Below are 27,755 nucleotides of genomic sequence, written 5' to 3'. Positions count from 1 at the left end.
AAATAAATATGTAAGTCAGCTGGTTGTCCTCCAAACTGAAAGAGTTTTCTTTGCATGATTTTAGTATGTGTTGTTTAATTTTAAGTATTCAAACAGTGAACTATCCGCAATTAAAATTGCTTACAAAATTATGTACTGAAGTAACTTGCCTTCTGGAAGTTATTCCTATCATTCAACCTGTTTCTTTCTTATTTCCATCCATTTCTTTCTGAGGTAATGATTCCCCTCTGTTCCTTACCAGCCAGTAACTTTGTGTATTTCTAGTTTCGTGTGTTCTGAAGCTCTTAACTGGTTTTGGTCAGACCATCTACATCTGTTATTCAGTTTTTCCTGGTATTTAAGATACAGATAAAGTGGTCAAGATGATAAGCAGCCCCTGTTTAAATAAGCATTTGAATGCAGTGATATTTTTATTGACTCTATATATTTGCAAGTGAATTAAACACTCTTAATCTTCTTATAAGTTGTGTTCCATTTTCAATCAGAAAATGACGTCATCTGCTGTCTTAAAAGATGCTAGTTTACAGCTGGAGGCCAGCTTTGAAGTGAATTTCTGCATGCTGGAATGGGAATACTGCTGGTGAAACGAGATGTAGCCAGTTTGCTGTAGCTTATCCTTTCTGCTTCAGGAAAACAGAAACTTACTTTTCTTAATTTTTGCTTACCCAGACAGATGTCACTGGTAGCAGAGAAAAAGAAATTACAAAGGAATTCTCTACCACTTAGTGGGAGGGCTAGCCCCTGTCTGTTTTGCTAGCATTCTGGGTCTTGGCATCCTGATTAGCATGCACAACTGGAAGAGCAGCTCCTTGGCTATCTCCTGCTGCAGTCTTGCCTACAGTCTTCCCTTGTTAAATTTGTACCCTTTTCATATGCCTCCCTTCTTGGCTTTGCTGACATTTTTGAGAGTATTGCAGTGTGTTATTCACAAATTCACATGTGCCTAGCTTTATTTTTAATAGTTCCACATTCATAGCATTGGTGACTGTCATTTGTGGCAGTATCTTAGAGGATTGTTTCAGTATTGCATAGCTGTAGGTCTCGTGCTTTTCTTGGCTATGCCAAGATGGAATCATAGAATATCCTGAATTGGAAGGGACCTATTTCTGTCAGCTATGTATAGATTAACATAAGAGCCCTGTGTTCTTTCCTTCCAGTCTGTGCCTCAGTATCTGTATTTTTTCCATATATATGTTGTGTTTGTAAAGTGAAGTGGGAAAAATGATAGCGCTTAATATGCTTTTTCTGTCATAATAGGAAGAGGGGGTCCATCCAAATATGTTCCCTTTCTGGAAAGGGCATTGCATTTTTACTTCCCCCTACTCTGTCCTTGTGTGAATTCTGAGAAAGATGCAATCACCCTCCCCACTCCAATGTTTCTCTAATACAAACCCACAAGAAGGGATGAAGTAGGTCTGGTTTTAATCATGAGTCTGGACCGCTGAGCAAAATCCATCTTCTCGGGTTTTTTTTCTGTGAGTGAGGAAGATAAAGCCAGTGTTCTACAAAATTTGTTGCTCCAGTGAATGACGCAAAGATTTTTAGATAGGGGAAACAGTCACTCACATAGATTTTCTATCTCCTCTTTCCTTCACGTTGAGAAGGCTGAGATAGCAAAGAAGGCTTTCTGAGACCACTCTGTGTTCCACGCTTCTATCAGATGCCCCCAGTTTTTCTTCATTACTTTTCTTCAGTAAAGGGCAGAGGGTGCTCAGGTCCTCAAGACAGAAGGGAGCTGAAATTAGGGAGGAGATACACTAGTCTCCTTCAAATATGATTGAGGTCTGTACCTGATTTAGGATATTTTATGATAGGTAAGTGTTCATTTTCACAGAAGGTGCTTTATCTACTATGCACTTGTAAGCCAAAGTTCAGGTATGTCTTGAAAAAGATGTATTGAAGGAAAAGGTTAATACATTTCCAAGAAAGCTGAGCTGAAAGGTGTTGTCTTTGAGAAGCTGGGGGCAATGAAGAAGTGTGGGAGGTGCGACTTGGTATGATATGTGTGAAAGGAGTATATGTTTCCAAAAATAACTCTCCTTATATTCCTTGTAGCAAGAAGTGCTATATGATGCCTCCTATGTATCAACAAGAGGTTTTTTTCAGAATTGTCCCTGAGGTTTGTTTTGTAAAGTTGTACATGTTTCTTGGTGAAAGGAAAATTTAAAATTCTAGATCTAGAAAATTATTCTTAGATATTCAGGTAGTCTTTTTGATTTAAATCTTAAGTATCTTGGTTTTAATGGAAGACTGCTATTAATTTTGTTCTAGGAATTAGTTATCAGAAGGTTTGTAGAAATAAACATACTGGTTTTCTTTATATTCCCATGATGAACTAGCATATGCTGATCTACAGTTGCTATTTTGTCCACTAATATGAAATCCCTGTCCCTGCTTCCTTGCTGGTAGATTTTTAGAAGTTCAGTGAGCACTACAAATCGCCTGAAGAGTGGAAAATTCCCCTGTCACACAGATGCCCTTATCAGCAGCAACCAGATGGAGCTCTGAGCAGGCACATTATCAATGTTAAATTGCCTTTTCTGAGTAGAGAGGATTAAAGCATTCCTTCAGAAATGGATGGCATAAGCTGCAAACTTAGGAATAGTAATATTCAGAAATGTTGCTATTTTAAAAACATATGAAAGTATCTTAACAAACATTGCATATCAAAAGTGTGTTATTCTTTCAAGTTGATAGAGCTGAAATTCTTAAAATATAATTTATGAATAAAATAGTCATCCTGTAGTTTCTTCTTAAATATACGTGTGTAGGGGTGTGTATTCTTACCTTAAATATGCTATGTTCCTAAAATTCTAGAATAGATTTTAATACGTATTCAGTTATTATATTGAACCTAAAATTGTTTGATTTTTTGTTAAAGGACAAAATATGTTTAGAGTGAGCTTTGCAGTTTGGATTGAATTAGCAAAATAACCTTTCAGAGTAATAGAATTGCATTCCTTTATTTTAACTGAAGAAATGTATGTTGACTTATTAAAACAAGCTCTGAGAGAATATAACATAAATTGTTTGCTCCAAATCTTGGGGGTAAAAGATAATGCAGTACTAAAGCATCCAATTCCAAAATTAAACAAAGTTATCAAATTTGGCCTAAACAATTTGTGCCTAAGTATCAGATTACAATAATACTAAGAAAGAAAGCATCATTGGGACGTTCAGAGATTTAGTGACACAACTCCTGTTCCATACTGATGAGCTGCAGTGAATGCCAGTATTTGATTCAGAATTAACCTCCCAGGCTTTTATTAACTAACTTATCTATAAAGGTCAGTGCTTTCATTATAATTTAGACTGTATTCATACTTGGTTAGTTGATGCCATATCCATTGTACTGTCTGTTTGTTTAAAGCAAAACAGAAGCCCTGCCAGTAAAGAGATGTATTTGATGAACTGAAATTTAGCCAATCTGTGTATTTTCCAATTAGCACATAAAGTCCCCTATTATCAAGGAGCTGTGTGTGCATACAGAAAAATGCCTCAGAATTAACATTTTTTTAATTCTTCAGTCACAACTCAATGCCAATAATACTGTACTTATAACCACATATGGCAACATCTTCATAAGGCTTGTTTTATTCTGAGATGTATTTTGGCAGTATCTCATGCTAAAGATTAGTTCACAGTATGCTTTTGTTAAGTGTATGCTGGGAGTTTGTCATGACTCATTCATGTCTGTAGAAGGTTCAATAATGCTGTTCCGTTCAACACTGTTATGTTTTTCTTACAGAACAAACTTGGAACTTGAACTGGTTCATCGAGGAGGAAATTTGTGTTCAGGAGGTGCAAGCACAGCTGGGAAAAGATCATGTTTAAGTAAGTTTCATGTTATTAAATGGAATATAAGTTATTAGAATATTGAATGAAAATGTCTAGTTCTTTCTGACATTTTCTAAATTATGCCAACTTTTTCCTTTTAAAAAAACCTGTTTTTCCTACCATAAGTAGTCTTTGTTTTTTTGTTTCTGTTTAAAAAATCTGAAAACTAATTTGCACAAATTATTCATTAGAGCTGTTCGTGTCTTGTGAATATGATCTATTTAGAAATCAATTGGCATAATATCCATGTAATATTTTTTAATATGTTCACGTTTTCATGAGTAAAACTAGAAGTATTTTAAGGGTGGAGCAGGAAAGCTTTGTTTCACCCTGGCTGTTGCTAGGAATAGTAAAGAAATTTGTTTTTCTGAATGCTAATGTAGACTTGATCATACACTTAGAAAAATGCAGCTACGATGTCCCATGTTTTTAATTTGCCTAGTTCCTCCACTGGCAGGAAAGTTTTGCAAATTTTCCTTTGTAAAAACTCTCAAATCTTCGTTGTTCTGAAACCTTTAATATTTGTCAAATGAAGCAGACAGAAGGGGTTTTTTTTCTTAACAGAAAATATTTTAATCTTTTACTGAAATGGACATTTTCTTTTGTCAGGAAAACAGAGCCTGAGAATACAGCTACTACTAGTATTTGTTTAAGTCAAGCTCCTGTAGCAATAGCAGCAGATTCAGTAATAAAAATGTCAGAAAGCTTAGGCCCACCTCTGCCTTTTAGTACATGATTTGTGGGGGATGCTTTTCCTCATCGTTTGAGGTGAGAAGCCACCAAAGAAGTGTCATCAGGTGCTATGTTGTCCACATCTTCTCTAGGACAAAAGCCTTCTGTTACTGCCAGGAATGTAGTTCAAGTAATTTCATTCATGTGTTGTAGTTTTGAAAAGTAGTTTTAACTGTACTGCACATTGTCTTTCCCCATCATTACATCCCTTTCTCAGAAGACCAAAGTACCTGAAAAGTGTGTATTAAAAGAACATCTCCAGATCACTGTTTCCAAATTTGAAGCATTTAATAAACCAAGGTTCTACAGATAATTTCTACTTGTGTTATGATATATTTTTAATTGTATGTTCACCTAGAAAGATGGACATTTTCTCTCTGAATTTTAGCAACTTGCTGATGTGTTTACCCATTTCACAACCATATTATTTGGAAGATGATGATTGAGTAGTTTAAGGTGGAGATTTTAGCTTAAAATTGAGAAGTTCTTGAAAGTGAAAAAGTTTATAATGATGTTACACATAATGAGTGTATCCCTGTTTTCACATGGCTGTACTAATCATACAATTTCTCGACATTTTAGAGTTTAGAAGAATGAGTACAGAGAAGTGTTCTGTAATCTGCAAGGTCATATTTTTATCTTGTTGATAGTTTTTCAAAATGAGGAGATCTCTGCCATGTATATAGATGTGGTTTTGCATTAAGGAGCTTGGAGACATGAATGTCATCTGTTCATTGTTAAAATGTTCACATGCTGTTTATGTTCTGTATTGGTACTTTATAAAATTGTTATGTAGCAAGCTAGTCATATTTAATCTTGCACTAAAATAGACTTGTTTTTTAATGTAAGGTAATGCAGTTCTCCTAGAACAGACCTGTACAGTATTTTCATTTATTATTATTATATTTATATTTGGACTTTAGACTAAATATGACTAGTGGGATCAGAGTTAGTTTTATATATATATATATATAAAACAGGGGTTTTTTTCACTAAACCATTATGTAATTGTGTGTTTCCTTCATTGCCCCTTCCATATGGTTGCATTTAAAAGATAAAAAAATGGCAGTTCTATATATGCATGTTCTGTAGTCAATTTTATCATTTTTCCATACTCATTTATTTTTCCAAGAGGTAATCCTGTTTTTAAAGTTTCACTTAAAATGTACCTTCTTCAACTTCTTCATTGTCTTATGCGATGAGGAAAGAATGATTTTAAAAATCCATACCCCATCTAGGACTTGAATATTGTTTTGTTGAAATCTTTTTTGCACAGTATTGAAACTGCTTTTGTTTTTAAGCGTCACTCAGGTTCAGCAGAAGTAACCCAAAGTATAGCCCACTTTTGTTTTTCATATGTGTGAGATACTGGAGTGTTTCTCTTGTGATTAAGCATACCACTCTGTATTAGTCTTGTAACAACTGTAAAGTTTGGTGATTAGATATTGTGGAAAATAGAATATGTTGTCCCAGGTGAGCTGTTACAGCAGCAAACGTCAAGGAAGATGGTGGGAACAAATAGGTCAAGAGCTGTTTTATTAGATTGCACCAGGAGGGCAGCTGCTCTTGGGAAGTAAATTTAAGAATGATTAATGTAGCTGTTAGTGTCAGTGACCAAGTCTGTGTGAGAAGAATGGTGAAGAAAATTTGGCTGTAAAATTGCCATTTCAAGGCTTAAAATTTGTGTGTGTGTGTGTGCAACCAAACAAATGCAAATAGAGTCCTATTACTTATTACTTAAAAATTGAGTCCTGTTTTAAGGACTACAGTACAGTGTTAGAGTCTAAGGCCTTGAAAATTCTCTTGAATTTAGGAGATAATTATGATATGTAAAAATTGTACAGGTCTTATTTCCCTGTTTTATAAAGCGTAAGAGATCTGTTGTGCTCTTTGTATTGTACTGTATTTATAGAATGGGTTCAGAACACAGCATTAAGGCTGAATAATTATGACTTCTCTGTACGATTTTTGTATAAGGCCATGAGCAACCTGGTCTAGTGGGAGGTGTCCCTGCCCATGGTGGCAGAGTTTGGGACTGAATGATCTTTAAGGTCTATTCCAACTCCTTAACATTCTGTGATTTTGTGACCTCTCTTTAATTTGTGTGTGTTTGCCTCTGCCATCATTACTCTGGTAATCTTGCAATAGTTGATGAACAGTTCCACAAAATTTAAAAGTTACCCATAAATGAGTTCATAATCTAGTGATTTCTTCCTTTTAACTTTTAACTAGTTCTTTTCTTTCTTTCTGGCTGTTTTCTTTCTTTTTTTTTTCCTTTTTCCCCTTTGTGATAAGGATCGGATTAGGGGTTTGGGGAAGGATTAAATATTCTATCCTCTTGTCCTCTGGCTTCAGTTTCTGTGTAAATGAGCTCCTTACACTTCCCACAGATAGCAGTCTGGCATTGCAGCATCAACTGCATTAATGGAAAGGACATTAATTTACAACAAGACAGAAAAAAATTATTTAAGACTTATTTAAACTCTCCCAAAATAAAATGGCCAGCACCTTTGTAACTTCTAGAATGGTGGTTCTAACCATGGAGATACAGTATTGTTCCATGGGAGTTGTGTTGGTCGGTTGGTTTAGTTGGTCAGGTTTTTTTCTCTTGTTCATTTGAAGGCTGTATCTGCATTATGATGTTAATATCAGTTTAATCACTGTTCAGTGTGTTTTGGTGAGCACAGAAACTCACTGTGACATTAAGGATTTTCTAAGTTGTTCATGCTCCCTCTGTATCAAATTTTCGACTGTGTTGAGGGTGATGACTGTCTCCATTTTATCAATATGGTCAGTGACCCTTACAACCGCTTAGTATTGGTTATTTCTGTAGGAAGAAAAACCTAATTCTTTTATGATTCGTTATATTCCAGCTGTTTCTTTCCTGTAATCTGTTAATGTGAATATGGTTGCAAAGATTCCTACTCAGCTCTCTGCAACTACTGAAAATAAAAAGAATAAAAGAAGTTTTCAGGAATGCCTCTCTACAATGGATTCCCATGGTTGGTTGGACTTTTGGTGCTGCGGGTTTTGAGGTTTCTTTTAGGTTTTCTTTTGTTTTTTTGGGGGGGAGTGAGTAGGGAGAGAGTTGTTTATGTTTGTTGGGGGGGAAGGGTGTCAGTTAGGAGCTGTCAATCTGCAGATCCTTGGTGCCCGTTCATGCTAACTTTGAAAAAGCAGTTTTTCTCACCAACAGGTAATCCTTAAGTATTTTCTAAAGACTTTGGTATGCCATTAATATCTACTGTGGGAGAAGCATAGATAAGTACTGTTAGAACTCTATTGCCAAAGTTCATTTCATACACTGGCAAGTTTCATGTCAAGGATAATTAGCTGCTTCATCAGCAATTAAGACTTGAGATTTTGTAAAGACTATCGTGTCTTAATGCCTTAATGGGCTTTTCCTGACCTTCAAATTTTTTTTATTCACTGATTCAAATTACTGGATCAGAGATAAATGATCATCAGCAATGCTGTCAGCAGGTCTTTGCAGCTGCTGTTGCTAAGTGGACTATATAAATCCGTACAGGGAGGAAAAAATTCCTCAATCTCCTTATTAACAATCAAGTCCCATCTGGCTGTATCAAGTGGCTTTTGTTATCATTGACATTCTTCTTTATGGTACCAGGAAACTTCAGGGGGAGAAGAAGGGTGTAGCATCTCTAGTCTGGTAAGATCTTCACAGTTGAGACAAGGATGTTCTCGATTCTACTTGCAGAGAACTACTGTGTCAGTGTTTTGTGATCTTTTTGCATTGTAAATTTATACAATGTAAAAAGAGAAGTCTGGATCAAAATAGCAAAATAGAGATTTCCATGACAGCAGTATGTGTTCTTTATGTCCTCCTAAAACAGAGATTGGGGAATAAACAGAAAGTCAGCTAACTCCTTAGTTATTTGTTATCATTATTACAGCACATTGCTGTACATTGTGGAATTGGCATTAATAACAGAAAACATTATCTTATTTCAGCTCTGGTAATTTAAGAATTTAGTTTACAGTCAAGAGACCAGAAAAAAAGGCAGCAAAACTTAAGCAGAAATTTGGGATCGCTTTGGCAAAGACCAAGACCAAGATTACTAGTGAGACCAAAACTTACAACTGCATGCAACTTCCTGAATCACTCATTTTTGTTAGTTCCGCACAACATTTTTGAAAGGTCTGCCATTCATCTGTCAAATCGCTGTGTTCATCTCTCTGAGTTTGGTCATCTTTTATGCTGTGCATACCACACTAGACCTGAAAAGGGTTGTGGAATTGCCTTTGTAGACTCCTGCTTTGTGCACTTTGGCAAAGCAGAATATTTTTTTTGAGAGGTTTGTCAACATCTGTAAAATAGTAAAGAATGCATCTGCAGGTGCTAGTGCAGGCAATGTGTTTATGTAGACAAAATACCCATTTATCTCTGTTTTTTATGAGAGGAGCAGCATTAGAATGCTTTCTCTTACAGCTTCCCACCCAGTGCAAAGACAGCATCTTATCCTTTGAGCTGCTCTTTTAAAAGTACCGATTCCAGTTGAATTTATTGCTCCTCTGTCACGGTAGGTTAACTTGCAATAAGTTATACTGTGCATCCAAATTGTGTGATTTTTTTTTTTTTATTCAAATTAACTGGATGCAGCCTGTCTAAAGTATTATGAATTTATGAGGAGAGGAGGATCATATTCAATTTTTTTCCCCATTTACTTTTCATGATTTGTTATCATAATACCTGTAGTTCTTGTTCTGTTGTGACTTCATAATTTTCATTCCTTAATGTTGTTGCTGTTGCACTTTCTGAAATTATTCTTCCTATGAAATTCACTTACAAATGTTCTTTTGGTGACTGAGCTACAGCCAGGCCCTGCCTTTCCCCCTTACAAAGGTGGGCTCTCCTGGAGAGAATGGAAGATGGACTGTGAGTGGCAGAGCAGCTTGGGGTGCCTGGTGGGGTTATGGCCTTGCATGCCATTCTTCACAAGTCTGGGCAAGGTTGTTAATTGTGGGCCATTGTCATGGTAATGTTTTGCTGATACTTTTCAAAAAACAATAATTACACGTATTCTAAAGGTTCCAAGTAGTGTATAAGAAAATGAGAGGGCAGACTGTATTTTGTGTTTATGTTTTGGAATTATGCATTCTCACAAATACACAGGAAAGACCCTCTGGTCTTCCTTTGGCCCAAGGCAGGTTTCTGCTAGTCCCTCAGGCATAAGGACGTGGTGAGCACGTAAGCTTGGCGTAAACCAAGCTGCCAGTTCTCAATTTCCAGTGCTCTGGTGTTTCCCTGCTGTTTCTCCAGTAACTCATAGTCACAGTAGGTGGGAGGTAAGGCGACTGGAGTCACTGTGGTGTAGAACAGATACACCTTGATGTGTGCTCCCCACACTGCTGCGGTGCCGCAGGGGCAGTGCCGCCCCATGAGGGGCACTGGGACCGATGCCCACCCGGGGACCTTCCCGTGCCCATCGTGCGGCCTTGTGGAGGAGCCAGAGCTGCGGAATCGCAGACAGAAAGTACCGTCTTACCCAGCAGCTGAACGGCATTTTGCTGGGCACTGTCAGTCAGCGTTACAGTGCGTCTTGATGCCGTAAATGTTACACACTTGGAGACTAACAAATGAATTCTCCAGTGCTAGGATTTGATGCTTGCCTGCTTAATTTCGTATTAGTAAGAGCTCAAAGAAAGCTGTTAAAGGAGCAGAGGATTAATTAATACAATTAATGAAGAATTATTAATTTATTTTTTTTTTATTTTGCACAGTTGCTCATTTCTGTTTGAGGCAAGAAGCAGTTGAGAATAAAAACCCCATTCCTTTTAGTGAACAGGCAAGAGGGAAGGAACAGATACTTTCATGAGTTTCCTTCCAAATAAAACCTGCTTGATTTTTTTTTTTATTATTTTGATAAAATATAACTGTATTTTCAGGGTTTTGATCTCTATCAGCAAAGCAGTGTTTTGCTAAGAATCTCTTGCCAGGAGAATAGATGACTTATTTTGTCCTCATTGACTGTTTTTATTCAGAAAGCAGGTGACAGCTATCAATTCCAATGCCATCTACATCTCCAATTATTTTACAAACCCCAGGAGCTAATTACAGCCCTGAGGCTCTGGCAGTCAGCTGACTTCATCATGCGACTCTTTTGGCCATTGCATACCTCTGAGTAATTGTCTATTTATGGAAAATAAATTAATAGCTGCTATTTCTACTTTAAAAAGAGGACCAGTGAGTCTGTAGGTTGAGCAAGTGCGTTGTAGAGAGAAAGGAGAGAGATTAAGAGAGAAAGCGGCAAAGGGATCAATTGAAAGAATAAGAGGGGTGGAGGGGAAAGATGTTGTCAGGATGCTAGGGGAAAAAGTTAAAATAAAAGGGAGGAAGGAAGCAGGGTCCCAGAAAAGTGAACAGGAGAAACAGGCATGGCAGCAAATAGCAAGACAGAGTGTCACAGGAGGAAAAATAGTGAGCAAAATTGTGGGAAATGATGATATTTTAAAATATTGAACTATAAACCCATAAAGATAAAAAAAGATGTGTTTTCTCCAAACTGTAACTGTATTATAAACACAGAAAAAGAAGTGAAGTCTGAGTCCCTAATAGTCCTGATCTAGTTGAAGATGTCTCTGCTCATTGCAGGGTGCTTGGACCAGATGACCTTTAAAGGTCTCTTCCAACTCAAACCCTTCTGTGTTTCTTATTGCATATACATCTCTGAAAATGCTGTCAACATAGATGGTGCTTGCCTTCTTGGATTGCTTAAGGGAAGAAAAGATTAGATGTTATCTTTATTTGTCTTGATCATATGATCCATAGAGAAATGAAAACTGTGCATTTTAATAGAAGATACTGCAGTAAACCTCCATGAATAATTATGCATCCTTTGTTTGAAACATTCTGCAAGTGTTTTGTAAATTATATTTTTGATACAGTGGCTGTACAGAAGGTACTGAATTAGTGAATATCAATAAACTTTGCCTGCAGGTTGTATGGACAAATCTCTGATGTTATAAAGACTCGCTACTTTGGCATCCTTGATGTGTGGTCAGACGTTTGTTGGGTTTGGTTTTTTTTCCCCTCATCCAAAAGTTTCCTACAAAATAATCAAAAGAAGGCACAAGGAATAATAATAACCTTTTAAGAATAAAGAGCTGAAGCTATCCTACTGTAGGCTGTAACTTCTAGCAGCTTTGGGTTAATTTCAAATATGTTGTGCACAGAACTTAATTGTGGGAGAAGGAAATAAAAGCTGTGCGATAAAAGTATATCAGGCTCCGTTTAGAAGAAGTGTTTAGGAAATCATGGCTTCTGGCACAAACTGGAGGGGGAAGTGAAGTGAGCATGTAACCTTAGCAACTTAAGAGCATATGAAACAGGATTTTTTTAGAAGGCCTGAAATTAGGTACGTGGAGCACCAAAACAACTGAGATCTGGCCAAAGCTTTCTAAACGGCCTTTCTCTGTCTCAGAATTTCAGGAGAGAAAAAAAAGGGCATTTTTCCTTACGCATGCCTATGGTCACTGCCTTCTGTTGAAATCTTACTTCTCTTCAAAATCTTATTTTAAAAACAAATAAATACATAATAAAAATATGCTTATGAGAGTACCAGCTTACTTGAAATGAGATGACAGACTTTTCAGAATCTTGAAATACATGATGGCAATTTAATGTGAAATACTTTGTATCATTGTATATAATAATCAGCAATTTGTCTTCACCTTTCAGATCAGCTGTTCCACGTATTGGCCATGCACATGCGCCTCTACAGTATAGACTCTGCATACAATCCCTGGAGAAAACTAACCCAGCCGATGCAGGATAAAAATTCAGAGCAAGTATTTTAATTTACCCAATATCAGTTTTACCTGGTGAAAGAAACATCCTTACAGAGGCACTTTGGGTAACTTTCTGTCTTAATTTAAATTCTCTGTGAGGTAGGCTGCTGAACTTAACATCTAAAAATTTTATGTATGAATTTGTAAAAATAAACTTTCCAATATCTTTTACATAAGAATCTGACACATACCAGTTTTGAGTTGAATTTTAAATACACCTCTTGCAAGCTTAAGCACATGCAAATTGAATATTATTGGGTAAGTGGATAAGTGCACTGCTGTTCTTGATATGGATGCTACACAAAATGTACATTGAGATTAAGCTGAGAAATAGTTTATTGAAAGGTGAGCAATGATTAATAGCTGTTACAGAAATAATGTAAGTAGGCATATTATATGTGAGAAATAATTCTATTTTAAGCTAAAAATTTTCATCTTACTTATTATTTTAAAAAGGTTACTTACCTGAGTTTGCTTTAAGGCATCACCTTACATACACAGGTGTACAAGGATTAACAGTATAATAAATGGAACAATGTATATGTGTTCTGCAAGGACTCATCTTCCTACTTGACTTAAGACCCATCACTTTTCAGATTCTACCTTGACGATGAGAAGAAAGGTTTCTTGCCCAAAACCAGATTATCGTTTTTCCTCATAAGAGGAAAACAGTAGATTGTTTTTGTTTTTGCTCTTGGCACCTTAAGCATCTTCTTCATACTAAGGTCTACACTTTGTAACTTGCAGTAATGTCAAAAGACTGACTTTTTAGTGCCTGTCCAGCTTAATGTTTGTCAGTGTGTTTCTGGAAGCCTGAGGTGGAAAGCATCATGTGATTTCAAAAACTGATCTAGACAAATGATGCCACAATCCTAATTGCAAATTGGGGGAAATTATTAAAACAACTGTTCTTGCTTCTGGATTGAGATTTTACTGTTTGTCCTCTTGGGCCCGGGTTTCTTTTTGCAATGAACATCAGATTATTGCAGTAATTAAACTATATTAACAGATTAGTTTATGAACCATTAGCAGAACAGAGCCTTAAGGATTTCATAACCTGAAACCTATGCTATTCAGCATGTATTCACACTGCTTTGGGGATCTGTTTTCATGTGATTCTGATTGAGACCTGACCTAGATTGAGCAATGGGGCAAAGTTAATAAATTTTGTGGATGATTGACTGAGTTATATGAGGCAAAATTAAGATCATGTTGATAGGCCGTTGACAGAATAGCTGTGGGACTGATCGTGCACTTCTCATTTTGGCATTTTAAGAGCTTGCTGGCTTTGGAAGCAGCTCTTAACAGAGGGGGCTTACAGACTTGATGGAATTCACTGTGCATTGGTCATATCAAGGCTAGATTGCTGCAAGTTAAATTTCATTGGGCAATACTATGAATAATTTGATGGTACTGTAGACTGAATGGCTTCTTGGCAGGGAGTGTTGCATGTTGGGAATGCATTTGAGCAGTTCTCATGTTTTCTGCATTGGTTTTCAATATTTCTTGGTAGACTTGATGATACTGGTTTGGCACAAAGTCCTGTAGGAAGCTACAACTGAGATATCATCCATTTTGCCATGTAATAGTTTACTTTTGAGATGCACAGATGCAGTCGAGCTGGAATGTTTTTGCTCACTCCTTGGAATATTTTTCCTGCCTTAGTCTGCAGGCCCCAGAATGCTTCAAAGGAGACAATTTGAGGACGTGTTTTTAATGCATAAATTAGAGCATAAAATGAATATCTGTAATTATATTGTAGAAGTTTGAAGCAGTAGTTTCACTTGAAGATGGCATTCATAGGATTGGTGTGTATGATCTAATTGCACACTTTTTAGAGTCACACAGCCTTTTGAGAAATACAGAATAGCAAATTTTTTCAGGTACAGGGAAGAGTGCTCAGAGCACTTAGAAGGTGACACGCTGCAGTAAACTGAAGAAGCTTAAGAGGACGGTGGAGAAATAGTCACTGCAGATTTTAGATGTGGATGTCACTCTGCTGTTTTGAAGCTAACCCTCTAAATCATCAGCCTGACTGGCATGATACTTCAGGCAAAAACTTGTTAAAAAAAAAAAAGTCTGAGAGGAAAAGATCTATGTTATGACTACATTATACTATGATTCCAAACAATTTAACCTCAGGAAAGTCACAGAAGCAAAATAACTTTAAACCAACATGCTATATTTTTCTGTTTAATTTTCGACCTAAAATTAGTATTTCAATTGAAAGCAGTTTTCCAGAGAAGCTAGTTCCATCTTCATTTATTTAAAAAGATAATTTTCAAAACTAAACAAACAAACAACAAAACCCCCAACCTGCAAAAATCTCTGGAATGCAAGTCCCATTATCTTTTCACCCTTATTTAATTGTAGCTCTTTTATTTAAATATACATAAATATTTACAGTTAAAACCACCCAGGTGCAGAACTTACAATTTTTATCTTAATTTTCCACAACCCAGCTATCATTCTTCATAAATAATGCCTTAGATTTCATGTGTCTGATAGAGCTGAACAAAGTAACTTGTAAAGACTCACAGAATTGCTCCACTGTACTTCCCAAGGCCACTGGTTTTGTCCAGTGTCTTTTACAGCTGTACCTAGATCTTCCTGTAGCTGAAAATGGCAACTGAAAGGAAAGATAAGGAGGAGCTCATGCAGCCACAGCAAGGTAAAATAGAAATAAGGAAATCTTGAGCAAGGAGATACCTTATCAAAAAGGACCTAAATAATGTGTACTGTTTGAAAGAAGAGAGGGGAAAAAGATAAAGCTAAGTCTGAACTGTGAATGGTGTAGTGGATTATTTCTCCTATGGAGTTCATGTTGCAAAATTTGATGTACACTTGGTCCCACAGGCCATATTTAAGTAAATTGTTCTTCTAGGGATAGGTCTGGTTTCAGTGGTGATCAAATAAACAATTATTGTGGTGCAAGGGGAGAATAATAGCTTCTGGCAGGGGGCAGGGAAGGAGCAGCTGGAGGCAGTAATTACTAAACTCAGATGTGAATTTAATGGACTAGTCCAACTAGCCAGAGTTTTAGGAACAACAAACATGAAATAAAAGAATACACATTTTTAAAAAATTTGAATCTCTCTGAAGGCTGAAGTTTTCGTGTCTGTTTTGACAGACAAAATATGTCAGCATAGAATGATTCAGTAAAACATTAAGGATCTTTGCAATGGAAGCACTTGGACGGGGGAACTGTAGGATAAACTGAAATGCTGGGTTATTTTTACTGCAGCGTTTTGCTGATGTTTTACTCTAAGCTAGATCGCTTCAGTGATTGTTTGTAGTGTCATACTGGGGCAACAAACTGCAGCTCAGGGATAGGAATGAGCAACTCTGCGTAGGAACCTCTTAAGTCACATCTCCATCACAGAAACTGTTGGGAAATGGGGGAAAAAACTCACAGTTTTTATGAAGAGGAGTCAATGGGGTTTAGTTAAGGTTGCAAGAGGTGGTATATACATACACATGCTGCAACAGGACCTGTGTGATCTATTCAATACAAACACAAATCCTGCCTGAAACAGCAGTCTCTCAGGACGTGTGTTATAGTACGTAGGTTTTGACAGTAGTGCCAGTTTGGGGAGTACTTGCTCTTGGCTGCTTCTTCCTTCCCCTATACTGGAGCTCACCATCTGCTTCATCTGTGCTGATGTAGCTTGGGCAGGCTGCATCATGAGCAAAGTCAAGCAATTAATCCATGTTTTAAAAAGGTTAATTTGAATGAATTTGGGAATAGGTGACAAGGGACTGCCAGGGGCACAGTGGTAAAAGAGAATGGGAGATGCCTAATGTTAGTACTGGCAGTGAATGTGCAATGAGAAAAACTGACCTGCTGTAAAATCTACTGAGATACAAGGAAGAGCAAATCTGAAATCGTGATTAGATCCTAGAGTGAAGCCAGAATAAGTAGTAGAATTCTACTTACAGTGAGCATCAGAAGCTGTGTATTAGTTTGACCTTTCTGCAGGCTGCAGAAATCCTGTGAATTCTGAAGAAAATATAGATTTGCTTTGGTCAATGAAGCCTTTGTTTAGGTGTATCTGTATCCCTGTGTCTCAGATTTTCTGTATCTGACAGTTTGAAGTGGTGTGAGGCTCAAAACTTTATTTATTGGATTTCTAACTTTATAATTAGTTGGAGTTAGCATCAACCAGAAACTTTTAAGTGTCTCTGGTTGAGAGAAGAGGGAATGAGGAGCATATATGTAAGGAATGGCCATTAGCAAAATGCTGCTTGCTTCAGAGTAGAACAGTTTCCCATTCCTCTGTATTCATTCCCAAAGAAGTGATTCCTGCATAACATCTCTCTGGAGGACGATGGAGAACACAGAGGCAGAGTTGCTCAGCTGGCAGCTGATAGGCAGCTTTGGCACTGGCATAGAGAGAGGTACAGCCCAATTACCTTGGGCTGGAGGAGAGGTTAGTTCCATAGAGAAAGCAGAGCAATGCATTTTTTATTTTAGTACATGTTTATATTGCACTGTGTAGTTTATTTTCACTTCCACCTCCCTTTTTTAAATGGATACAGCATACAACTGTTATACATTTGAATCATTTTGTATTACTTTGGTCCTGTCTGCAATTGTACTTACTTTCTTTTTATTCAGTGCTTCAGTGCCACAATTTTTTGTGAAGTCAGATTTATCAAGCTTTTACATATGCACTGGGGATTAACAGAATGGACAATTTCCACAAAACACATTTCTAAACACATTTTATAAATTTAGTTTCAGTGTCATAATGAAGAACTTGCTTAGGCTCTTAAGGAATGACAGAGCAGTTTTTAAGTGCTTCATGTGCTGCAGCACTTGATGTAGGCGAAAGCTGCTTATCTAAACCCCTGACATTTAATGTAGCTTTGCTTCTCAATTCATACGAACCGAATAAATTAGAAAAATAATTCCCTTGGTCCTGCATGTGAAAATGAGTTCATTTATTTGTGATGTTGCCAGTCAGTCATGGTATTCTGTATATATATTTCCTAATTTTGACAGAACTGGTATTTGACATAATTGTTACACAACTGTTAAATGATATTGATGTTGATACCTCTGTCAGAAAGAGGTGTTAAACTAGATCTTACCAGAGGGAGTAGGGGTTTTTTTAATGTTATTCCAAATTAAATTTCCCCCAAAATATATATATTAATTAAGAATTAAAGGTGAGAAGTAATTTTAAGGGGTATCCATGGTTTTAAAGTCATTACATAATGAAGGTAGTTTTTCAGTGTCATAGATCATAAAATAGAGCTAGCTGTAAGCAAAAGAGGACCAGAGAGACATAGTGAGATAAGAATCTTCTTGGTATGTATAATTTTGAAAATGAGACTTGGTAGTATGATACAAATGTTTGCCCCCTTTGTCTTCTTTAGAATTCAATATACTGATTTTTAGAATATTTGTTTTTTTGTTTAGGAGGCTCATATATAAATATGTATATTTATGTATATTACAGAGTTTTGAAACAATAATTGTATTAAATGATTGATTATAGCAAAAGGGTTACAGATGGTGTTTATTCTATAGCTGTTTGGGTTCATTAATTCAAAAGGACCAGTGAGATCCTGTTTTCTGTGACTTCATTTTAGAAGACCAGTCAGCCTTAAGAGGAGTTCAGTCCTCACTATTGAATGTTCAAATTCAGCTCCAGTGACTCTGTGTGTATCTGTTAACACTGAATTTTTTTAATTCAATATACAGAGAATCATAAAGATACGACCAAAAGTGTTCTTCTAATCCTCCTCTTGTATGACTGCTTCTGTGTGTTAAAATTCGTATCACAGGTGACTCCTGGTGGTGCCTTATGTAGAGAGAAGTCTGAGTCTTCATGACGTAGGTAACTGTGTAGAGAAGGTCTCCTTCCAAAAGTAGCATCATGTTTATGTGCCTCAGAGATGATTAACTGGTTGAGTCCCCAAAGGATCCTCAGTTTTGAAAAGTTTTAAAACACTGTAATAAGAATCAGGTGCCCAAGTGATAACTTCCTCGTGAGTAACATTAAATGGTTTTAATATTGAGATCAGTTAGCGAATTGTCAGGTACTTGGCTTCTATAAGCTTGATCTCAAATGTAATACTATTTAAAATAAAATAAGAAAATGGGTTTATAGTATCAGAAGTGATTTTCTTTTGGTTTTATTTCCAGGCTGGTAAGTGAAGAGCTGCCAGAAGTTCCTGTGCTTTACAGAGATGTCTCGTCCCTTTTGCTTATCCAGATTTTAACCATGCCTCAACCATTGCACAAAGGTATGTTAGAAAAATATATATACTTAAATTATTATGTAAATGAGGCTGCATTTGTGATGATTCTCAGGATGGTAAATCATTGCTGGTCTACTGTTTATTCTAAAATAATGTTTCTGCCTTATCTACAAAAGATGGCATTGAACAGAAATTTTTGTTCTGGGTTGACAGTTTTATCTGTGTCCCCTGTCTTTTTACCTTATCAGTCAGCTATTCATTAAAGATACAAGAGCTGAGCAAAAACTATTAAGTATTTCTACTGAAGGAAAAGTGTCCTTTATTTGACCTTCATCTCTTTGCTTAAGGGGGCAGCTCAATACTTGAAGTTGAACTGAGTGCCTAAGGGTGAAAGATTGTAATTTAATTTGAATTTCAGAGTTTAAATTGCAGCAGTCTTGCATCAGAAGAGGTCATATATGAAGATAATAACTGCTGTAATGCAACAACTTCAATAGAGGCAGTATATAGTATAATTGTGAATATTAAAGAACTAAATTTTTCATTACTAAAATCAAAACTGTCTAAAAACCTAAATTTCTTTTTCTTTGTGAAAGGAACAACTGAACCTGGTTCATCTTGCTAATAGACAGTGTATGTTCCAGAGTAGGGGTTAGTTCAGACCTCTGGTCTCTGGCTTGATTATTTATAATGATACATTTATTTTAAAATGAGGACAAACAAAACAAGTATCACTTTACTACTTCACTGACAACAAACAGAATATCTCCTTTGGGATCTGTGTGGCAATTTTGATATCTACTGAGTTTTGTTAATTTTTGAGTAGGAGCTGTTCTGCTCTTGACATATACAGCTAAGTTATGATGTTTAGTAGAAATTCTGTTTCCCCTTAAGAGGAGTCCTCACTAGTGAATGTTCAAATTCAGCTCAGGTGACTCCGTGTGTATCTGTTAACATTGCGTGTTTGTTTTTTTAATTCAATATACAGAGAATCATAGAATTATTTAGGTAGGAAAAGACCTTTAAGATCATTGAGTCCAACTGTTAAGTACATGTTTAAGGATTAAGTATGTCCAATAGATTATTAGAATAAGAAAATATGAAAAGAATAAAAAACTTTTGCATAGGAAGGCTATTGTCAAAAATATACTTTTTTATTTTTTAAACTACAGTTTAACTTAACTTAATTGGAAGGGCTTAATAAAATCAGTAAATAAAAGTTTAAGGAGGCTGACATCTGAAATTCGGGGAAGGGAGTGTTGAAGCCGAAGTACAAACCAGTGGTCTCTTTGTAGTCAATATTCAAGCATGGATTACCACCATTTATGAAAGTATACCTTATCCTAGAAGAGACAACATCCAATTAATATTAAGGCATCCTATGGAGAATTCTGAGAAATGCCACATAATCAACAGCACGTTTTGCCTTTGCTCTTAGGTTTACTGTATGTTGCAGTTGAAAGGGAAATGGCAAGTGGCAGAAAGTAGATGAATGTAACCAGTTCAAATCTATGAAGCATTAAATTGGAAATAAATTGCCATTTATCTGCTTAATTTTTATTTTGTCCAAATATAAAAAATTTATTTAGAACTTTTACAGTGGGTGTGTAGGTCACAGAGTCAAATTCAATATCATTAATTCTTGGTATAGGGCTGAGGCATAACTAAGGTAAAATGGCTTGTGCAGTGTCACATGACAAGCACAAGGTCACTGATAGGGGCGAACAAAATCTGTCTGCTGCTACTGCTTCCTGAACTGTCCGTGCTGCTTTGGCATTGTGGTGGGGTGCAGGAACTGTGGACTTGGCTGTACAATGATATACAGACAGGAGGTGGATGCCTCTGTGTATTGGCAGATATTTCCAGATATATTCTTAAGCAATAGACTTAACTGTATTGCCCTGTGTCCTTACAGGAAACTAGAACTGATCATCAAATACTACCTCTCTTTCATGTTTGTACTCAAAATCCGTTTTGTTGACACTGTGTTTTGTTAAGAAGACTGAGTGCTCTGTAAGGAGGGCTCAAACCTCGTCTCTTGCCCTTCAGATGTAGCCCTGGGAATTGCATTAACTACCCTATTAACTGTTGGATAGGTGGTATCTTTTTCAATCTGGCATCGATTAAAGCAATAAAAATGTCATTACTGTTCAGCCTCTTCATTCAGAGGAGAAAATTGATCTGAACCCATGAGAAAGAATGAAGACTACTACGGAAAAAACGTTGTGGTGGTGATCAGAGCATTTACAAGCATTAACCAATTTACAGAGGAGGGAATGAGGATGATAGTGTTTACCTCCTGTGTAGTGTAGCTGGCAAAATAAACATTGTGTTCAAGATACTAAAACCATTTGTGAAACTTCTTTTTGTTTGAGTTTCACATTAGAACATGGACAGAGGTTTTACAGGCTTCAAATGTTCAGCATTTTGAAATTGTACAAGACTAGATAAACAATAATCCACATAAGAAGTTTCTGCTTCAATTCTGTGGCAGTTGTGCAGAGGATGGACAGTGTTCATGATATATGGTGGATTGGGATTCCATACAAAACAAAGATTTTGGGTTTAGCTCCTTTCTTACAGAAATAGCAAATGGTGGTGTATGTACAGAAATGGAGAGAGTGGCTTGGTGGTTATCAGAACTTAAATCTGTCCTTGTAAATTGAATTCAACACCCCCTTCACCAGTCCTTTCTGCAGTGCAATTTCTGGATGTTAAAGAAGTAGTTTAGTTAAAATTGGACGTTCTACTTTGTTACCATCAATTGTAAAAAGTTTTATTTTCCCTGCACTGTCTTGGGACCCCCAAGTCCAGATTTCCAGAAGTGTAGAGTGTTTGTAGCTTGTGATTTCAGTTTCTGCATTGCATTGAATATAAAAAAATATCTTTATAGAGTACTTACAAACTGGGGTCTGGGTGAACAGGAGTGAGCCTGAGGCCAGTAGGTGCATAGAATTGGTGGTCAGTGTGCCAGCAACGGCCTGGTGCTGTGCTTGGTGCCACACATGCCAGGAGGGCCACGAATCAGTGCAGGCATTTGCCATCAGGCTGTTAATTTTCAAATAACAGTTTAAACTTTAGATCAAAAGGAGTATTTTTCAAAGGTTATTTATACAAAGATCTCCTTCCAAATTCACTAAAAAAGGTCCTATGTCCTTAATTTTGCTTCTGGTTCTCTTTGTGGATTCCTTCTGTAGTCATTACCTGCCAAAGTATATTGTCTAATATGATACTGAAATTAAAAGACACATATTGTTAATAATACACTTATTTATCTGCACATTTCTTGCACTAATGTTAAAATTAGAGTTCTAGAAGTGTTTCCTATATAATTTTCATTTTTAAGGCTGTTGCTTAATATATTTATAATGGGATGCTTTGAAATAATTTGGTTCCAAAAAGTTTTAAAAACAGGAACATAAAACTATTTCTCAATGTTTTTCAAAAATAAGTACAAAAGTTCTGGATTAACCTGTTCTGATTATAATGTCCTAACCATAGTAATAATACTTTTAAACTGTGAGACTATCGGATTAAGGACAGAAGTCCTAACTGCATTTTAGTGCAGAACCCTGCACAGCATACAGACCTACTTGCAAGCTCTAGAATTATTAATTAGAAAAGCTGATGTAGCAAAAGCACAGCCTGCACCAGGGAGTCAGCAGGAAAGCAGCACACAGCCCCCCACATGCACATTGTGTGAAGTCAAACAAAGTTGCTCTTTGCAGTAGACAAGAATGTAACAGCTCTAGTGGTACAGGTACCTAGAGCTGTCAAATATTTGGCATTTTACGAGTAAGAGATAACATAGTAATGAAACGATAATTGATGTTCTGAATGATGGTTTTAGTATGTCTCCCATGGCATGCTTTTGTGACTATAAAAAAGCCTTGATGCTCATTACACAGCATGCTACCTCTGAGCTGCTCCTGAGATATTTTCCCCTCCCAAAAAAAAGAAAAAAAAAGACTTCTGTACAAACAAACCTCATATTTTCAAGACTTCTTAAGGGTGACCCGGATGTGGGAGCGGGTATTTTTTGTCCGATTCTGGATTCTCCAAAAATGTAATTTGTAGTCATTTCTGAGTCACATAGGTGTAATTAAATACAAGAACATTCATTTAGTTTTAAAAACATAATATGGGCTAGATATATTTCTGGTTAATTGAATAATTGGTATTAAGGGGGGGATAGGGACAAGGAGCAATTATATTTAACAGAAACCAGAATTTTAAAAATGTAGTAGTTTTATGGGGTGCAAAGACAGGCAGTGTTGAGCACTGTAAGCACCTGAGCAGAACTCTGAGATGAAGTGGGCTGTGGCAGGTTGGTGCCTGTTGACCAGCGGTCTGGCTTTGCTGCTCTAAGTGCAGTGGTTTTCCTTCTTGCTTTCACTGTGCAAAGTTGATTTCTGTCGCTTGTACCTGCTGTTGATGGGGACAGAACTCAATACTTGAACTCAGTTCTAGCTCTTGATTACAGCCTGTATCTCAGATCAAAGAGGCAATTTTTACAATTCTGAGTGTGTGTGTGGTTTAGTCTTGGATTTTTCAGTCCCAGAAGATTTCCTGAGAGCTTGCCTGCTATTATTCCTCAGGAGTAGGATTGTTAAGAAAATGGAGGCTTCAGCAGAGGAAAAAAATACAGCCAAGAGATCTAGTGGGATCTGGTGAATTCTCCTTCTGGAGAAATGTGGAGAGGATATATCAGTATAATGCTACCTGCTCTAGAGTGGGGGGCATGAAGTATGGCAGCATTTGTGTCATGTTTAACACAAGCTCCATAGGAAGATAATACAGAAAAAAGACCACTTTTAATTATATAATAACAAATGATCTTTTAGGTGCTTAAACTGTGCTTATAGTTTATATTCAGTGACAGTAAAAAGTTTCAAAATCCATGCCTGCATTGATTTGTTACATAAATAAGCAATTGTTATTTCACAAATTTAATTATGTACTCAAGTCCTAGCTGTGTGTGTTTTGATATTAGATAGAAGAAAGGAGAAGCAAGGTGTTTCATTTTCCTTACCTCGTTCTCATTTCCACATATGAAGCTTGTTTAAATCCTTTGGGGAAAAAAGAATGAATTCGACCCAGTTTTTGTGAGGTGCTTATGCAAATAAAATTGTTTTGCTTGACTTCAAAGCCTGAGAGGACTTCTTAAAACCCTCATTTTTGTCTACATTGTTTTAGATATATGTTACAGTTATGTTTTTGCTTAAGGAATGGTGTAAGTTATGATAGAAATTTCTTTGATCTGCCTAGATTTGAAAACAAAATAGATAATTTGGGATGGGAAATACAACCTAAAGTAAAAAGATAAAAAAGGATTGCTACCATATCTTCATTTCAGAGAATGATCACTTTTTTTCCTGTTCCAATTTTAGGAAGTCTTATTTTGTTTCTGTTGCTAGCTTCCCCAGAAAGATTTCAAACCCTTTCTCCTGCAGCCTAGCTGTAGGAGATAATAATACTTTAAATGTTACAAAAAATTGTAAGGATCTTTGAAAGTAAAGTAAGTTCTAAAGTGACAGCCTGCCTTTTGTCCTCCTTCTGTGTGCACGTGAGGTCCAGTACGTGCTCAGGCAGGTTTTGCAACAAGTCTGGTATGGCTGGATCCATATCTGGAAGTGAAGGGGTAGAAATTGAAGTACACTAAATGTCCTTGTGGTGATTTCTTTGGGAACTTAACTCTTCCAGTATTTGTATGAATGTCACTTACCCCAGATGGGTTCCAGAAGAGATGGTAGGATATGCATTTGCTTACATCTACAGTAATCAGTAGCTTAACTTGTTGTAACCTTTGGACAAAATAGAATTTTGGAGTATCACCAGGTCACTTGGAGGAAGTCACTGCTGATCAGGATTAAGATAACCGTACAGACCAGTGGAAAATTACTCACCTTGTGCTTGTTCTGTTCACTATGGCTGCCAAGTCATTTCTGAAAGCCAGTAAATAGATGTTGTTCTGTATGTTTTGAGGGGTTGTTCTTTTTGTTTGCTCTTCATTTGAGAAGCAACACTTCCATAACTAGAGGCTCTGTAATCATTATATTTGCTAAAAATATCAAGTATTTAAAAATTACTTTCTTTGTTTTACAGAACACTTCACCTGCATTATAAAAGTGCTGTTCACTTTATTGTATACTCAAGCCTTGGCAGCAATTTCTGTTAAATGTGGTGCTGAAGATAGGCTGGCATGGAAAGAGGCAGGAGCTCTGAAAAAGGTTGGTTAGTTTATTAAAACATTTATGAAATTTTGCTTATGTATTTCTGGTAGGAATGTAACAGGTGCTTCTGCTTTCCATGTAATAATTTGCTTCTGCTTCACAGAAGTCCACTGTTTTGTTTCTGGGTGTGCAATTTTTGCAAGTTTTGGTATGTGATGAGACGTAAAAGCTTCTCAATGAATATAGTTCCAAAACTGACTTGCAGATTTGAGTCTGTATCTCTGTCGTTTCAATCTTGACTTGGTTGCAATGATTCTGAGTAAGTGCAGCTTTCCTTCCTGTGAGATTGAAGCCTTCCTGGATAAACCATGGTGGTTGCTCTGATGGACTCCTTTCCTGGAAAAGCAGGCAACCTTGTTGGTGGAGAAAAAAGCTTCTTGACTCTTCCAACTCGTTTTTGCTATTTGTGGCTAGCTATATAGATTTCTCGTGGTCTAGAGTGCTCATGTGATGAAGAGACAGAGAAGATTTGTCACTATGGTTTCCTTGCCTTTTGCTTTGCAAGTAAAGTGAGGGCACATCTTTCTACTTCTATATATTTTCCATCTGTAGTAAATATTGTTTACTCCAGACACAACTTTGCATTTTCTGATAGGCTCGATTCAACTTAAAATATATAGAAAGTGTTTTTTCATTCATTCTGGTTGGTATGTTTTAGAAAATTACTTTTTTAAAAAAAATTACTTGTATTAGAATTCAAATTCTGTCAAAACATGATGTATCTATGAAGTGATTCTTTCTAGTTTTAAAGTAAGCATTTATATACTCACAGAAAAAACATGAGAAATGCTAACATTATAAAAGTGCTTTCATGTAACAGTTTAGAGTATATGTAATTCAGGTAGCAGTTCATATTTCACTTGAGCTAAATGCAGTCCCTTTCTGTAGAATTATATATTTTTATTTTTTTTATGCGGTATGTATCTTTGAACGTCAAAATTCATGTGTTGATCAAAGGAAATATACTTCATTGCTCTTACTTGTACAGCAACATTTTCTCCTTTTCATGACCAGTACTTTTTGGATTTCTTTTCTTATTTGCAGAATACATCCAGTGGAGAAAAATCTTGGGAAGTATTGCTGGGTCATGTGATTAGTGAGCTGTCTAAGGGGAAGATATATGAAGAAGGAGACACTGAAGAATTAGCAGTGGTATTGGCAATTTTCTGGAGAACTTAACCAGCATGTCCTCTGGAAGTATTTTGGCCTCGTTATAATGATTTTTCTCTGATCTTGCTAAAGACTTACAGTACAAGTCTTTATTTTCTAGATCAAAGCATATCCCTTTGGGACAGTTTGCCTGTGCAAATCTTTCTTTTAATAATATCAGATGTGGCCACTTCTGCGTTGAGAAAGTTATTGACAAATACTTCTTTTATTTATGGGGTTTAATAATATGTATGGATTTTAATCATATGCCTTTCAGAAAGATGGAAAAGTGAATATTTAAGTAGAAACCCCATTTGTTGAGGGGGAAAGAAAACCTACAGAGGTCTTTCAGATTATTAGTAAAATGCTGGCCTTTGGAATGTATGTTTGATGCAGTATAGTATGCTTAAAAATATTTGGTTCATATTGAAGTTTCTTATCTAGGAGATAACTTACCTGGGACAGAATTTAGTAATTGCTTCCTGCCCTATAGGTAAATCCGGATTCTGTAGAGCGTGAGCTGCAGCAGTTCTGCCTGCCTTTCCTCAGGATCACAAGCCTTCTTCAACATCATCTTTTTGGAGTGGACTTGCCTAGTTGTCAGGTACAGAATGAGAGGGCCCCACCCACGTTTCAATCTAAAAGCTAGAAGTCAAAAAATTAGACACAAAGGTGTCTTTTTCATGGTATATTTTTTAAATCATATTTTATATCACTGCTGTGCAGCATTTTTCGTCTTCTATAAATTTGTTTTCAATGTGGTTTTCAAAAAAAATGGTACTATATTCTTAAACTTCAGCAAATTCATGCTTATTTAATTAGGTCATAGGTGCTTGTCTCCTAAAATACCAACATAATTTTTAAAACCTGTCCAGCATTTGCAGAGATGGCATAATTTTCACAGAGGATGGAATTCAGTCCTGATTTTGCTTAATGCTTGTTAATACTTGGACTTCATTCTCAGAGGCATTGCATCAGCAGACAATTATGTTTAAGTTCCATGACTAATTTAAGTAGAGTTTTCTGCGGGTCAGCTCCCTCATTTCCTTGCCGCGACATCATCATCTCTGTAAAATAGCTACAAGCCAGTTTGGGCTGCTGAACAGGAAAAAAATTATTGTGGAGACTGGGGCTTTCTTGTTTTATTTGTGGGGTTTGGATTTGTGGTTTTGTGGGGGTTTTGGTTTAGGGTTTTTTTTTGGGGGGGAGGGAGGTTTGGTTTGGTTTGGGGTTTTTTGCTGACCATTTTTCTTGTGTTTCAAGAGTTCAGTTTGTGGTGATCCAGGAAAACCTGAACCTTCCTATGTCTCTGAACATGAGTATTAGCATCTTAGTACTAGAATATCTTTACTTTTTTCTTGAAATAGATATATTTTTAATAAACTGTTTAAAAATTCGGACTGTAGGTATTAATCTAAACTTCTCTGATTTCATACTAAAAAGGAAGAGGAAGAATTCACAGTTCTTGCAAGCTGCCTGGGTCTGTTACCATCTTTTCAGTCAGCTCACCAGTTCACCAGTGCCTCTTGTCTCGATTGGCCAGTGCCAGCATTTGACATGATATCACAGTGGTGCTCAGAATTGGCTTCATTTGCTGATAGACATCCAGATCAAGTAAAGGTATGTAGCAAAATTACTTCTTCCAAAATAGCCTCAATGTGGAAGCAGCTATTTATTGCTTGATTCATTATGCACATGTACTGTTGTTTTGGATAAGGATCTGAGAATATAACTTGTGAGAGAGAAATTGTAATGAGAATTATTAGTGGATATGGGTTCAATTGG

General features: G+C 36.5%; 1 protein-coding gene and 1 long non-coding RNA gene across 7 annotated transcripts in view; one reads left to right on the top strand and one right to left on the bottom strand.

The window, feature by feature from the left end:
* Positions 1-27,755, top strand: part of UBR3 (ubiquitin protein ligase E3 component n-recognin 3) — a 102,417-nt gene that overhangs the window by 68,224 nt on the left and 6,438 nt on the right. For all 6 annotated transcript variants that reach the window (XM_064660898.1, XM_064660897.1, XM_064660896.1 and 3 more), the window contains 7 exons: positions 3,749-3,834; positions 12,269-12,374; positions 18,533-18,633; positions 24,694-24,818; positions 25,866-25,973; positions 26,464-26,574; positions 27,414-27,590. In XM_064660898.1, coding sequence (XP_064516968.1) covers positions 3,749-3,834; positions 12,269-12,374; positions 18,533-18,633; positions 24,694-24,818; positions 25,866-25,973; positions 26,464-26,574; positions 27,414-27,590 — 814 coding nt within the window. The remainder of the gene's footprint in view (positions 1-3,748; positions 3,835-12,268; positions 12,375-18,532; positions 18,634-24,693; positions 24,819-25,865; positions 25,974-26,463; positions 26,575-27,413; positions 27,591-27,755) is intronic.
* On the bottom strand, positions 24,815-26,512 carry LOC135417195 (uncharacterized). Its single transcript, XR_010431959.1, has 2 exons — positions 26,427-26,512; positions 24,815-25,174 (listed from the first exon to the last, which is right to left on the bottom strand). It is a non-coding gene; the product is annotated as an uncharacterized LOC135417195 (long non-coding RNA).

The sequence above is a fragment of the Pseudopipra pipra genome, chromosome 7 (assembly GCF_036250125.1).
Source record: "Pseudopipra pipra isolate bDixPip1 chromosome 7, bDixPip1.hap1, whole genome shotgun sequence".
Lineage (NCBI taxonomy): Eukaryota > Metazoa > Chordata > Aves > Passeriformes > Pipridae > Pseudopipra > Pseudopipra pipra.
The sequence above is the reverse complement of the archived record's forward strand: the minus strand, read 5'-3'. Positions and strand labels throughout refer to the sequence as shown.